This window comes from Chiloscyllium plagiosum, unplaced genomic scaffold (genome assembly GCF_037043375.1).
Source record: "Chiloscyllium plagiosum isolate Xiang-an unplaced genomic scaffold, Cpla_swu_hap1 HiC_scaffold_26, whole genome shotgun sequence".
Lineage (NCBI taxonomy): Eukaryota > Metazoa > Chordata > Chondrichthyes > Orectolobiformes > Hemiscylliidae > Chiloscyllium > Chiloscyllium plagiosum.
The window spans coordinates 11,379,995-11,393,552 of record NW_028270164.1 but is presented as its reverse complement, the minus strand read 5'-3'; the positions used below and the strand labels follow the sequence as shown (position 1 = coordinate 11,393,552).

At 42.0% G+C, this 13,558-nt stretch overlaps 1 protein-coding gene across 3 annotated transcripts in view; it reads right to left on the bottom strand.

Annotated features, from left to right (window-relative positions):
- Positions 1 to 13,558, bottom strand: part of pik3c2b (phosphatidylinositol-4-phosphate 3-kinase, catalytic subunit type 2 beta) — a 190,271-nt gene that overhangs the window by 30,018 nt on the left and 146,695 nt on the right. For all 3 annotated transcript variants that reach the window (XM_043716445.2, XM_043716446.2, XM_043716443.2), the window contains exons 19-26: positions 11,786 to 11,966; positions 11,131 to 11,238; positions 10,330 to 10,422; positions 8,423 to 8,552; positions 5,663 to 5,799; positions 1,654 to 1,823; positions 1,330 to 1,486; positions 1,086 to 1,195 (exon numbers count right to left, since the gene is read on the bottom strand). In XM_043716445.2, the coding sequence (XP_043572380.1) occupies positions 1,086 to 1,195; positions 1,330 to 1,486; positions 1,654 to 1,823; positions 5,663 to 5,799; positions 8,423 to 8,552; positions 10,330 to 10,422; positions 11,131 to 11,238; positions 11,786 to 11,966 (1,086 nt within the window). The remainder of the gene's footprint in view (positions 1 to 1,085; positions 1,196 to 1,329; positions 1,487 to 1,653; positions 1,824 to 5,662; positions 5,800 to 8,422; positions 8,553 to 10,329; positions 10,423 to 11,130; positions 11,239 to 11,785; positions 11,967 to 13,558) is intronic.

Below are 13,558 nucleotides of genomic sequence, written 5' to 3'. Positions count from 1 at the left end.
AATGCTCTTAAAATAAATTGTCTTAATCCTTCCCCTTATCGTTCTGGTAATCACGTTTATGCCATATCTTTTATTTACGAAGTCATAACGACTGCAACAGTTTTATTCCTTCTATTTAGGTCATTTCTCAATTTTCTTTGCTCCAATGAAGAGTCATCCATTGTCTTTTCACACATGAAGCAACTCATCCTTGGTATTAGTTTAGAACCTCTGTTATCCGTGGCTTTTATATATTCCCTAAAGTCAGTTGCTCGACATCATTCAGGCCACATCCTACCAATACCAACAGCAGAGAAGTTGGTAGTGATGACAGAATATACACCTCAGTAACATCATGACCACTACACCAAGAGTCTAAAATACCTTCCCTGATATACGCAATGGCATTACCATCGTCAATCGCCCCACAGCCAATATAGATTTGGGGAGGGGGAGCACCATTGATTTTAAAACTGAACTGGGCCAGCCACATGAAAATTAACTACAAGAGCAGGATAGAAGCTGCATATTCTGTAATGAGTGATTCACCTATTGACTCCCCTAAGCTTTTCCATGATCCACAAGGACTAACTAAGGGTATGATAGAATATTCCACAGTTGCCTGAATGAGTGCAACTCCTAGAACACACAGGTGATACCATGCAGACAAGAAAGCTTGCTTGAGTAGCTTCCCACCAACCATGAGCAACACCTCTTCAGAACTGAAGCGATATGGTTGCTCTGTGCTTCAATAACAAAATGCAATGCCACAACTTGTCAACACAACTTCCCAAAATCTACAACTACTACCAACCGTGCAATGTAGAGGCAGGCAGATGGGAAGATCACCTCAAAGTTCTACTCCAAATCTCACTATCCTGATCTGCAAATATACTGTCACTCTTTCACTGTTGCTGGGTCAAAATCTGTGTTACCTTCACCATATGGAATGCTAGCAGTTCAAGACTATGGTTCCCCACCACCGTCTCAAGAATAATTTAGAACAATAATGTTGGCCTTTCCAGGGATGCCTATACCTTCTTAAATGAATACATTTTCAAAAACCACAACTGCCTGTCACAGTTTTGTTGTTTTGGAAATCATACCTTGTGAAGTAAGTGGTAGCATGGGTATCTGTCTCCTGAGGTCGAAGAGCATCATAAACATATCTCAAGTCTTGGACATCAGACAGCTCTGGAATTCCACAGGATAGCATCTGCATGAAGAAGAGGGATCCAATGATTAGGTCAAAGGAGGCTGACAGATATTGAAGCTATTGAGTTGACTTGAAGTTAAAATGCAGTAGTTTCCCAAATAAAGTCAATGCATTAGTGATGCACATTAGCTTACCAGTCCCAGAAGATTGAGGAAAAGATCTGTGTGCTTGCGAATGAGATTGTAAGCTTGACAGCACAGGTCAACGAAGTCATGGAACCTGCTGGAGGGTTTGTCACCTCCGTTAATAACATATGCCATGTCAGAAGTAAAGACAAACGGAGCTCGATCTCTGTAGAAGTAGAAGACGAAAACATTAAAATGCAATTCCCAATTTCCTATCAAGCATTAAATGATGCATTCAGTCTTAAAGTTTGCACTGGAAATCTAAATTGTTAATGTACTTAACAGTCCATGACTATGGTTTGAATCAATGTAGGAAATTATTCATGTGCTCACCTCTTAAAATTGCCTAGCATTTGAGCATGACCAAGGAATTTTCCAAAATCAATATGGAACATATGGCCACTGGTCTTCAGCATAATATTGTCATTATGTCTGTCACATATGCCCAGGACATAGGTGGCAACACAGCAGCCTGCACAAGAATAAATGAAATTTTCCACAGCCTAGAAAACAGAAGGAAAATGTAAGTGAGCTATCATCGAAAAATCTCTCAGGTAGAACTTTAAGTCTTTTTTGTTCCAATCCTTGCAGCTTACGATCTGTGACATGTCTAGAGCAAACGATGGTCCTGTACTTGCAACCAAAAGTCACATAGTGGATCCTCCACCCTCCTCTCCGACCTATCACCTTCACCTTCATCTACCAATTGCATTCCCAGCTATTGTCTCCGCAGGCCCACCCCTCTGCCATTTATCTCTCAGCCCCCTTCGGCCACCCCTTCATTCCTGATGAGAAGCTTAGGCTCAAAACATTGACTGTCCTGCTCCTCAGATGCTGCCTGACTGGCTGTGCTTTTCCAGCACCACACACTTCAATTCTGATCTCCAACAAATGCAATCCTCACTTTCACCCATCACACAGAATGGATGCCAATAATCGAACATCTTTTGAGCAGACTGATCAATTGTTTCCTCTATGAGAGCATCTGATGATCTCTTCAAGTATCTCAATAGTTTTCTTTTAAATTTATTTGGGGCAGCTGTATGGGTGGGGGTGGGGGGGGAGAAACAGCCCTGGAGAAAAATGAAGCAATGAAGCTTTAGCAGTTTCACCATCAACAGGATGAAAAGGATGAGAAGAAATACATCACCCAATACATCACAAATAAGAATGGGCATGGGAGAGTACTGACAAGCCAGCACCAGAAGTATGCCAGTTAACACTAACACAAATTCCACAATACCTTTTCCAGTACCTTTAACTTGGCATTGTCTAAAGCCAGGGACAGTTAACTGATATTTCTACAATGCATGCTTTCATACAAGCTAGAAAGAGGACATTTGACTTATTGTGGTGGTCGTAACTAACTGTATAATGGATGATATTAAGGGTTAAAAATGTACAGTCTGGTTCTCAGTTTAAGGTGAACTGAAAACAGTTTATACAAAAACAGAAATTGCTGGAAAAGTTCAGCAGGTCTGACAGATCTGTGGAGAGAAATCAGAGTTAATGCTTTGGGTTGAGTGATCCTTCATCAGAATGGATTTGTTTTTGTTGATTTACTGTATCCACAATTCTTTCAGTTTTTATTTTGAAAAAAAAATTTTTTTGGCTTGTTTATTATGCCTTTGTGTGCTTTCAAACAAAGCTTGGCCCATCCTTGAGACTTTATAGAAGCAAGAAATCCCTGAGATTGCTATGGAGAAAATTTTTGAGGTGGGCCTATGCTGTGAACGGTACTAGTGGTTTTTGATTTGAAAATCATAACTAATTGAGAAATGAAAGGAAAGCTGTCCTGGAAGCTGCCATCAGCTTGCTGCGTTTAATGAAACCCCTATATTTTTTGAGAAAGGTAAAGCGATTGCCAGCAAGGACTACACTTTGACAAGCAAGTTGTTTTCCTAAGGGTTGCACACAATGTTCCCTCTAATGTATTTTCCCCACTGTGCGGATCTCCAAGGTCCATGTATGGCATCCACTCCTGCAGGCAGAAGTCAATGCGTCAGCTCATCTATCGGTTGATTAGTTATACCATAGACGAAAGCTGTGACCTGTGTGGTCAGTCTGGAATACAGAGGAACTACCTTGGTTTTATGAGATGTGGGCATCTCTGGGTAGGCTAGCATTCACTGCCCATCTCTAATTTCCCAGAGGGCAGTTACAAGTCAACCACATTGCTGTGGGTGTGAAGTCACATGTAAGTCAGACCAGATGAGAATGGCAGATTTCCTTCAAGGGTCATAAATAAACCAGATGGGTTTTACAACAATCAACAGTGGTTACATGGCCACCAGTGGGTTAGCTTTTAATTCCAGTTTTTAATAAATTAATTCATTCACAGGATGAGGGGGGTCACTGGCTTGGCCAACATTTATTACCCATCTCTAATTGCCCAGAGGGCAGTTGAGAGTCAACCATATTGCTGTAGGTCTGGGAGTCACATGTAGGCCAGATGAGGTAAGAATGGCAGTTTGTTTCCTTAAAGGACATTAGTGAACCAGATGGGTTTTTCCCAACAATCAACAATGGATTCATCAATTCCAGATTTCTTTACAAACTGAATTCAAATTCCATCATTTGCCATGGCGGGATTCAAACCCAGATCCACAGAATATTATCTTGACGTCTGGATTAATAGCCCAGTAATAATAACATTAGGGCATTGCCTATCCCATTGCCATGGCAGGATTTGAACCCATGCCTCCAGAACATTAGCCTGAGGTTTTTCTCCATTTTTTTTAAACCCTTGTTTTTATTTCCAAGCATTACAATCTTTAAATGACACTAGTCTATGAAACCAGATCCTAATAAATTTCTGGCTTGTCTAGTATTCTCATAACTAGGACTGTAACGCTATACTGAAACAGAATCAAGACAGGACATCATATAATCTGGTTGGAGATGCAGTGCTTTCACACCAAAAAAGAACCTAGTTTGCATAGTCCCACAGTTATGGGATGTCTGGATCTGTCCAGTTTAGGAACAACAGAAGTGACCAATGATATATTTGACATCGCCAGATTGGAAATGGAGTTCCAGGGATATCTGCAATCCTTTATCTACTCTTAATGCAGCAGTGCGTAAAGTGCTTTTCCACAGGAATGGAGTGAAAGTTGGTGAGAGAGTTATAAGCTCTTTTCTTCTGACCATTAGTATGCAGCATTAAGGAGAATAGGACTCTGTTCATTTCACAACAGTGTCTTAATGATTAAGTACTGCAAAGCCAGTTATAGAATAGTTGGCCAGTTGCAGAGTAGAATTTCCTTTATGCTTCAATAATGTAGGTGTATCCCAGACTTGGAAGGGTATAATTAATGTGGATTTTTCATTTCCTTTCACCATTGCTGTGACAGAGTAGCAATGCTAAATAAGGACAGTTTTATGTTGGAGCATTGAGGAACTGAGTTGACAATCACTTGTTTCAAGTACTCTAAAGGCAGTAGAAAAAGGAGATTTCTATTCTCGTTAAGTTGGGTTGGATTTAGCACATCCACGAATATCATTTATTGTATCCGTTGCTCCCGATGCGCTCTCCTCTACATTGGAGAGACTGGGCGCCTCCTCGCAGAGCGCTTTAGGGAACATCTCCGGGACACCCGGACCAATCAACCACACCGCCCCGTGGCCCAACATTTCAACTCCCCCTCCCACTCTGCCGAGGACATGGAGGTCCTGGGCCTCCTTCACCGCTGCTCCCTCACCACCAGACGCCTGGAGGAAGAACGCCTCATCTTCTGCCTCGGAACACTTCAACCCCGGAACACTTCAACCCCAGGGCATCAATGTGGACTTCAACAGTTTCCTCATTTCCCCTGCCCCCACCTCACCCTAGTTCTAAACGTCCAGCTCAGCACTGTCCCCATGACTTGTCCGGACTTGTCCTACCTGCCTATCTCCTTTTCCACCTATCCACTCCACCTTCTCCTCCCTGACCTATCACCTTCATCCCCTCCCCCACTCACCCATTGTACTCCATGCTACTTTCTCCCCACCCCCACCCCCCTCGAGCTTATCTCTCCACGCTCCAGGCTCACTGCCTTTATTCCTGATGAAGGGCTTTAGCCTGAAACGTCGATTTCGAAGCTCCTTGGATGCTGCCTGAACTGCTGTGCTCTTCCAGCACCACTGATCCAGAATCTGGTTTCCAGCATCTGCAGTCATTGTTTTTACCTATTTAGCTACTTAGAGCTCAAAGGTCTGTGTCTAACCCTTTGTATTACACAGTTCTCCCCCTTACAGTTGCTTATGAGGTCACACACAGCAGTTCACTTCTTCACCATATCCCAAAAGGAAATGGGAACGGATCCAAAGGAAGAACATGAAACTGTCTGCTTTTCTTCACCTTTTCATATTCGTCCTCATTTGGGTTATGCTTCTGTAACCATTCTGCCAGTGGATGGTCTTTGAAAGACCCTGTTACCCCGTGCTCCACTTGGATTTTCCTCAAGGTCTCTGCATTCGGAATCATCTCTACCATTCCTGAAAAGTATCAAGCGGTGGTTGAGTGGATGAGGCACCACACACAAGTTACCATAAACCATTGAAACAACAGCTGAGACAATTAATCATTAACTAGCTAAAATCCAAAAATAATGGATTTAAATCAGTATATTGCAACACTTTCATGGATCATGCGTCAGTTATATTTTTATTCCACGACAGCCTTCCTGCTTGGCCTGCGTCTATATCTATATCCAGCTATTCCTCATCCCAAAAAAAATGGGAGGATGGACCCATGCCCAATGAATCATACAGACCAACTGTTTCCAGGTTTAATTACAGTTCTGTGCTGACTTAGATGCCCATTTGGAGGGACAACAGAGTTAGAAAAACTGAAAGAAGAAAATAGATTTGCATTTAAATGGCTCCTTCCACAAATGCATGATGTATATATTGCTTTTCAGCACATGGAGAACTTTTAATATAACCATTGCTGCAATGTGTCAAACTAAATCACATGCAGCAAGGGCCCAGAAACAGCAAAGAGATAATAACGTGTATGTACATTATTGATGTTGGTTGATGCATATTTCCCAGGTCATAGATCATAGATCATGGGATCATTTGTTTTGCTTCCAACTTAACCATCCTAAATTATTTGAAAGATGGCACCTCCAAAACTCCCTCAACACTCTGCTGAAGTGACAGTGCTCAAAGCTCTGGAGTGGGGTTTGAACCAATAATTTTCTGACTCAGAGCAATATCAATTGAGCCAAGCAACCTTAAACCAGAGGTGAGGGCTGCCCATGCAATTGAGGATCTAACTCCATATCACTATTCGATGGACACTCCAGGAATGGTATAGAGACAGAGGGAGAAATGACTGTGGTTGCCTCTGGTGTTGTCCACCTTCGGGTCAAAATCAAACAATTGCTGACGAACCCTGTCCATGCGGTGCCTTATGTATGGTCACTTGGGTGCGTGGGTGTGTGTGTATGCACATATGAGTGAATGCAAGAGAGCGAGTGGGGAGGAGGGGGGTGGAGAGACTATTGCTTGCACCCCAAGTGGGCGGCACAGTGGTTAGCACTGCTGCCTCACAGCGCCAGAGACCCGGGTTCAATTCCCGACTCAGGCGACTGACTGTGTGGAGTTTGCACGTTCTCCCTGTGTCTGCGTGGGTTTCCTCCGGGTGCTCCGGTTTCCTCCCACAATCCAAAAAAAATGTGCGGGTCAGGTGAATTGGCCATGCTAAATTGCCCGTAGTGTTAGGTTAAAGGGGTAAATGTAGGGGTATGGGTGGGTTGCGCTTCGGCGGGTCGGTGTGGACTTGTTGGGCCGAAGGGCCTGTTTCCACACTGTAAGTAATCTAATCTAAGCTAAAAGTCTTGTTACAAATATCAGTAACAAAAAACTGATTTTAATAAAATAAGCTGCAATAATAATACACTGCTAGCAACATAAATGAGCAAACAATGCAACCTATGCCACTCAGTGGGAAGAATCAGAGTGCCCAGCAACTCCAGAAGTCTCAGCAACATCACAGCTCAGTAGTAACACTGCTGGGACTGCAAGGACTCCCAACGGTGAAGAGGATATAGCAACAGGACTGAGGCAAACCACGGGCTTTAGATGGGGAGGGACAGGTAAAACGGGTTTTGGAGATCAGGTGGGAGACATAAAAGCTTAATGGGAGGGGATGTTTGGTGGGGATGAGGAGGGTAATATCTAATGTGAAGATGTTACCTATGTGCACAAAATGGTTTAATTAAAGGAGAAAGAAGCAGCCTTTTCCACTCCTACCTGCCTATCCACACCAACCACATGACAGTGTGTGCAGCTTTATAAAGAGGCAAGTAGTCTCTTGTGGTGTAGTGCTAGTGTCTCTACCTCTGAGCCTGGAGGCCTGGGATCAAGTGCCAGCTGTTCCAGAGATATGGCATAACATCTCTGAACAAACTGATTTGGAAATATTTATAAATGGCTTAACTAACTTGTTAATAAACTCAGTTAATGAGTTTTGTCCTTAGTGAGCTGGTAATTTGGCAATTAGAAGAGCAAAAACGAGATGGGTTCACCATCATCACATCTGCTGTGCTCCCCATTGAAAAGATGTCTGGCTGATGGTGACAAAATCTAGCCCTTTATTGAGGTACAGTGGACTGCCGATGGTCCAACTTCATTAGCTTTAACGTGATTTCCTTCACCTGAGAAACATACTTCCAGGAGGAGCTTAACATGACACGACTGAAATGGGGATCAGGACAGCAGGTTCAGCCTAAGCTGCTGTGCTGGTGAAATGCTGATTTTACACCCACACAACTTTCTCTGACTCACAGGTGGTCAAAATCAGAATGGATGCAAAACCAGCATTGCACCGAAGTCCATCAGTTTCCACATAGTCAGGTCAGATTAAAATTCTCTCCAAAGAATTAGTATTTTTCTTTACTTTCCATTCAGTAAATTATGTATTTCAGTTTTGGTTCAGTTTCTTTTTAACGTTGCTAGTATCTATAAGAAGCAATAAACATCAAAATCCATTTGATGGAGGAAAGTCACAAGAAGTCCGGTAAACTTCCTCAACTTTCACGATTATTTCAGAACACGAGTATATTCTCATACATATTGCTATTCAAGGAGTGACTCTAAATTTTACAGGTACCTCGCCCCCATCCTGTTGAGGTGCACTTGAAGAATATCATACGCATGTCCAGACCTTCCTGAATCCAAATCTTGTTCATGATGCGTATCATTTGAAGAGTTAACATGTCTTGGCGCAAGTCATCTCCAGTCTAGCCAATGGCAATACACAAAGATTAATTCAGACTACTCAACACAACTTTCTCCCTCCTTTCCTGAAGGCACAGATTCATGTTGTAATACAATTTGATTCAGGATATCAGGTTTATTTGCAATCTAGTCAAAAGATCATTTGTTGCCACTGAGTCCCAACAGGGGGTGTAGGAAATCTCATGGTGCAACGGGTGATGTCTCTGCCTTGGAGCCAGCTTCTCTGGGTTTGAATCATAACCTAGGACTGCATGATGATGTAAAGTGTGGTCATCACATGGACTGCAGCAGTTCAAAAAGACAGCTCACCAATACCTTCTAAACTGCACCCAGTTGGCAATAAATGTTGGTCCATCCAGATATGCCCATGTTTGATGACTAAATAAAAGGCAAATAGGTTGATTAGCCACTCTGACACATTTATAACAGGAGGCAAGATTAGGCAAGTTTCCTGATTAGCCAGAACCATGTGCTAGCTGCAGCACATCAGCCTCCCTACATTAAAAGACTTCATGCATTAGTTGGCGCTTAAGGTTGCAAGGTGCAGGGTTGGGGTGTGTGCTGGAATCAGGGTGCAACCATATGATGCTCAACACAAAGCCCAATCCACACACTCCTTTATATTTTTCCTGATTCTGGGAGAAGTCTACACAAGTTCTTGAAGTCAGTATTAATTCATTATTTTAACAGATTTCTACCTCTAGAGGAAGCTGTCCATCTGCAGGGCCCTAAAAACTAAAAGCAATCCTATCTTCAGCACAGTATTGTGCATTGTAAAGCAAGATCATAAAACCTTTGATTTTATTTCTGTCCAAGAAAGCAGGGCCATTTTCAACATTTCCAACAGAGAGCAGACTAACCCACTTTGGGATCATTTTAGTATAATCTGAAACTACACAGTTCTGCTCCAACATGGCAGTTCTGTTCTCGTGCAACCACGTGTTATAAGAAAATCGTGTAATAGCAGCACCACTTAAAGTAATAGGGCCTGAATTGCATTATAACCAATACAAGTCTTAAAACTTTGCACTTGAGAAACAATGTCCCCAATTCGTTAATCATGTAGCCTAATTGCATTAAACAAAAACACGCGTTATAGCAGAACGACCTGTATATATCAAGAGAACTCTTCTACAGTCACAAGTAAAGAGAGACACATTTCTTACATGAACCATTATTATATAAGGTATGTTAGCCAGGTGTCGACAGTCCTGATTACATTTGAGACCTTGCCAATTCTCTGTAAAAGACCATTACTGTATGGAGTACAGGACAATGGACAAATGAAAGTGGACCCACTGAAATCCCAGTGCAGCCGTGATCAAATGTGAAGCAATCCAATCCCATTTATGCCCTATCCCTGTCCAAGTTGTGGATTTCACCTCGGCTGGAGTATCGTTGATCGTTCTGGGCATTACATGAAGGAAGATTACAAACACATTGAGAGGCTTACAAGAATGGTTGCTGGGATGACAAACTTCAATCAAAGAGATTAGGAAGTTTCAAATTGTTCTCCTTGGACAGAAGGCTAAGAGGAGATTGAAGTTTTCAAAATCATGACTGGGCTGGAGAGAGCAGATAGCAAACCCTTCATCCCAAGGCACAACCAGGTTCGACAGACATCCCTGTGAGAAATTGAGATTACAAACTCATGCATGTCACTACCTGTCAAGGAAGGTAATCAGTGCCAAAGATATGATTGCCTCAAGAACAAGGAATTCCTTTAAGTACAACTGGTGCACATCCTGTCTCAATATATTCTAAAGCAGACCAACATACTTTAACAATCACGTTGATGTTTTCCCCCAAAGGGTCTGCGTTGATGAAGGAGATCTTCAAAGGAACAGCATTGGAATTGAAGAAAGAGCAAGCCTGTGGGTCCAGATCAAAAAAAAAAATTAGCATTTGCTTTATTTTTGCACCCACTTTTCTCCCCAGTCTCAAAACTTCACCAAACATCTCTTTGCTATTCTTCTGGGTTGGGAAGACAGAATTTCAGAGTCAAGGCTGTTTCAATTGATAAGGTTAAAAATCACAACACCAGGTTATAGTCCAACAGGTTTGGAGCGTCGCTTCTTCATCAGGTGTTGGACTATAACCTGGTGTTGTGAGATTTTCAACTTTGTACACCCCAGTCCAACACCGGCATCTCCAAATCAATTGACAAGGTCAATGAAATTTAATGATCAGTACCCTCTCAAAGTTAAGGCAAAGCATTGTACGTCCGGGATGCATAAAATAAGACCCTTGCAATCAACTTCCTTTCCAATTCACACAACATCCTTTCCTGGGTACACAGGCATTCCTTAATAATCACTAAGCTAAAATTCTGAATCTCCCTTTCTAACAGCACTGTGGGTAGGCCTGCAGCTATTCATAAAGGTGGCTTTCCAGCACCTTAAAGGTATTTCAGGATGGGCAATGAATACTGGCCTTTCCAATGATGGTCACTGCCTACAACCAAATCAAATAAAACAAATCTGCTTCCAAGGGAGCTTAGGAAACAAGTAGAAGAAATAGAATTAAAGAGATCTTAAAATATGCTGCAAACTTAAAATAAATTTACATAATGTAACATACTCTTGGATTGACTCCATTGGCTAAAAGACTTGGGTTCAAAGGCAAGCGGCAGTGATCCTGAACATTGAAGAATTGTTGCACTTCCTCCATGTTTTCCCGGAGTACAGTCTGTAACAGAAGGGAAGGTCAACCAATGGTCTTCAGAATTTGTGTGTGTCAAGTCTCAGTTAATGCACAATACTTCATTACAGTCAGAACACAACATAAGTCATTATCCCCAAGGGGCTCCCGGCCTCTTGATTACTGATCATGTCAATGAAAACATTTCACAATATTCCAACAAAACAGCAGAAGCCAACAGAAGCAATTTGCTCCACTGAGGGAACTGTGAATGACACGAGTCTTAATAGAGAACCTGAATACAATTCCCAGTCATTTGTGGTGTTGGCCTCCACACTTCTAGATAATTAAAACTTGCGTCAGCTGAGATTAAGCTCACTGAAGCACCACAGAAATGAGCACATTTGAGGACCTAATTCATACACTGCCAACAACATCTCAGGATAATAACGAGGCAATACTGCAACATTGGCAAAATTTCACTACAGCTGCTGATTTCCTCATGCTTGATCTGGTGTGAAGATAGTACTACATAAATCCATCATGTATTCACCTGATAGGAAATTGGCGTTAGACAAATCTTTTGCTTACTGACCTGTCGTGAAGATGGAGCAACGTCTCTGACTTTTTGTGCTATTTTAGCCAGGATATGAGTTAGCTTGGTCTGTTTGTCAAACTCCTCCCTCATGCCCTTTCCAACACAGCACAGCAAAGCCCCAAGAAGATGCTGGTATCGGGCACTGAAGTGAGAGTCATTTAACGCATCCTTCAATAACCTGAGAATCAAGAAGAAAAAAAGCTTAAAACTACTCAAGCAGACAGCTGGCAGTGCTGCAGTATTTTGTTATTACTTGAAGACTGAGGACAACCTAAGAGAGGTTTCTTTAGGATGATGAAGGACATAACAGAGTAGAAGAGCAGATATTTCCACTTGCAGCAAAGAACAGCAACTTAAAGAGCAAAAATAGAAGACAGTCACTATTGAATCCAGTTGCAAATTCAGAGGAACCTCTTTTACCAGGGAAATGGTAGAATGTGCAATTCCTCACCACTGATATTGATATATTAAGGGGAAGCTAGGGAGAAAGGAATGGGAGGGTTGATGAGTTAAAGTATAGTCAGGTATGAGGAGGCTCTGTGGAGTACAAACGGTTGCAAGAACCTGTCGAGCAGCGAGTACAGTAAATACTTTGTACCCGAGTAACAATTCTGAATTAATGAATATTCCTTCCAGGGTTTCATCAAGGAGATTTCTTAATTACATTGTATCCAATTCCCTCCTTGTTCCTACCATTCTGATTCCAACCCATAAAGTTATCAGGCATTCACGCCCTTGCTCCATTATTTGTGGATCTGACTGGAGCTCAAAAGGGAGAAAATGTGAACAAATTATGCACCACCAACTTATTTCTTCCAGCCTCCACTGAGAAAGGAACAATTTACAGCAGCCATTCTGTCCTCAGTTTAACTGCTCCATTTATAGTCTTTATTTAAATAAGAAAGTAAACTGCTAAGCGGAGGGGATATGGCCACCTTCACTGGATACCCTATCTGGATGAGACGCCAATACCTCACTGTTAGGAAATGCAGGTGCACAAAGTCGTTCCATCTAATACTCGCGCACAACCTAATTTTTCTTTTATTTTCCTGTACATTGCATGTTCTGTCTTGTTTGGAGTTTGTGCTGTGATTTACCAAGCATTAGTCACTATTGAGAAGTGCAACTTGTGGGATGACAGAGGGTTGGGAAAGAGAAAACAAATGTAATTTATGGCCTGTCAGCTCTTGATCCTGATAGTAACTTAAAGCATCTCCAACCTTTTAGTGTCATTAGTTCTTCAGACCACTCTACACCAATGTGACCTTTCTGTTTACTCTGAGGGTGTATACTCCATAATGTCACCACAGAGATTAACAGAAGGGTGGGAACTGCCTGATAATGCATTCAATAGACATGATGGCAAGCCTCGATTGTTAATCACACGCTATTTGCAACAGTCGGCATTGGAAGTTCAGTTTTCCCAGGGTGGCTGTTGTACTTAAGCAAGCTACTGTTACTTTGCAACATCATCAATTTTACATCAGCAATCTATACTGACAGACGTAAGTATAGATTTAATAAAACATCCAAATGTGCTTCATAGTCATGTTGGCAAACAAATTTGACACCAAAATACACAAGAAAAGAAAGCTTGGTCAAAGAGGTAGCTTTTAAGAGCATCTTAAAGTTGGAAAGAGAAGTGAAGAGATTCTGGCATACCTAGAGCTTAGAGTCTGAGTAGCTGAAGATACGATGACCAATGGTGGAGCAATTAACATCAGGGCTAGAGATGGAGAAGTGCAGGTAATGAGCAGGGCTGAGGTTACA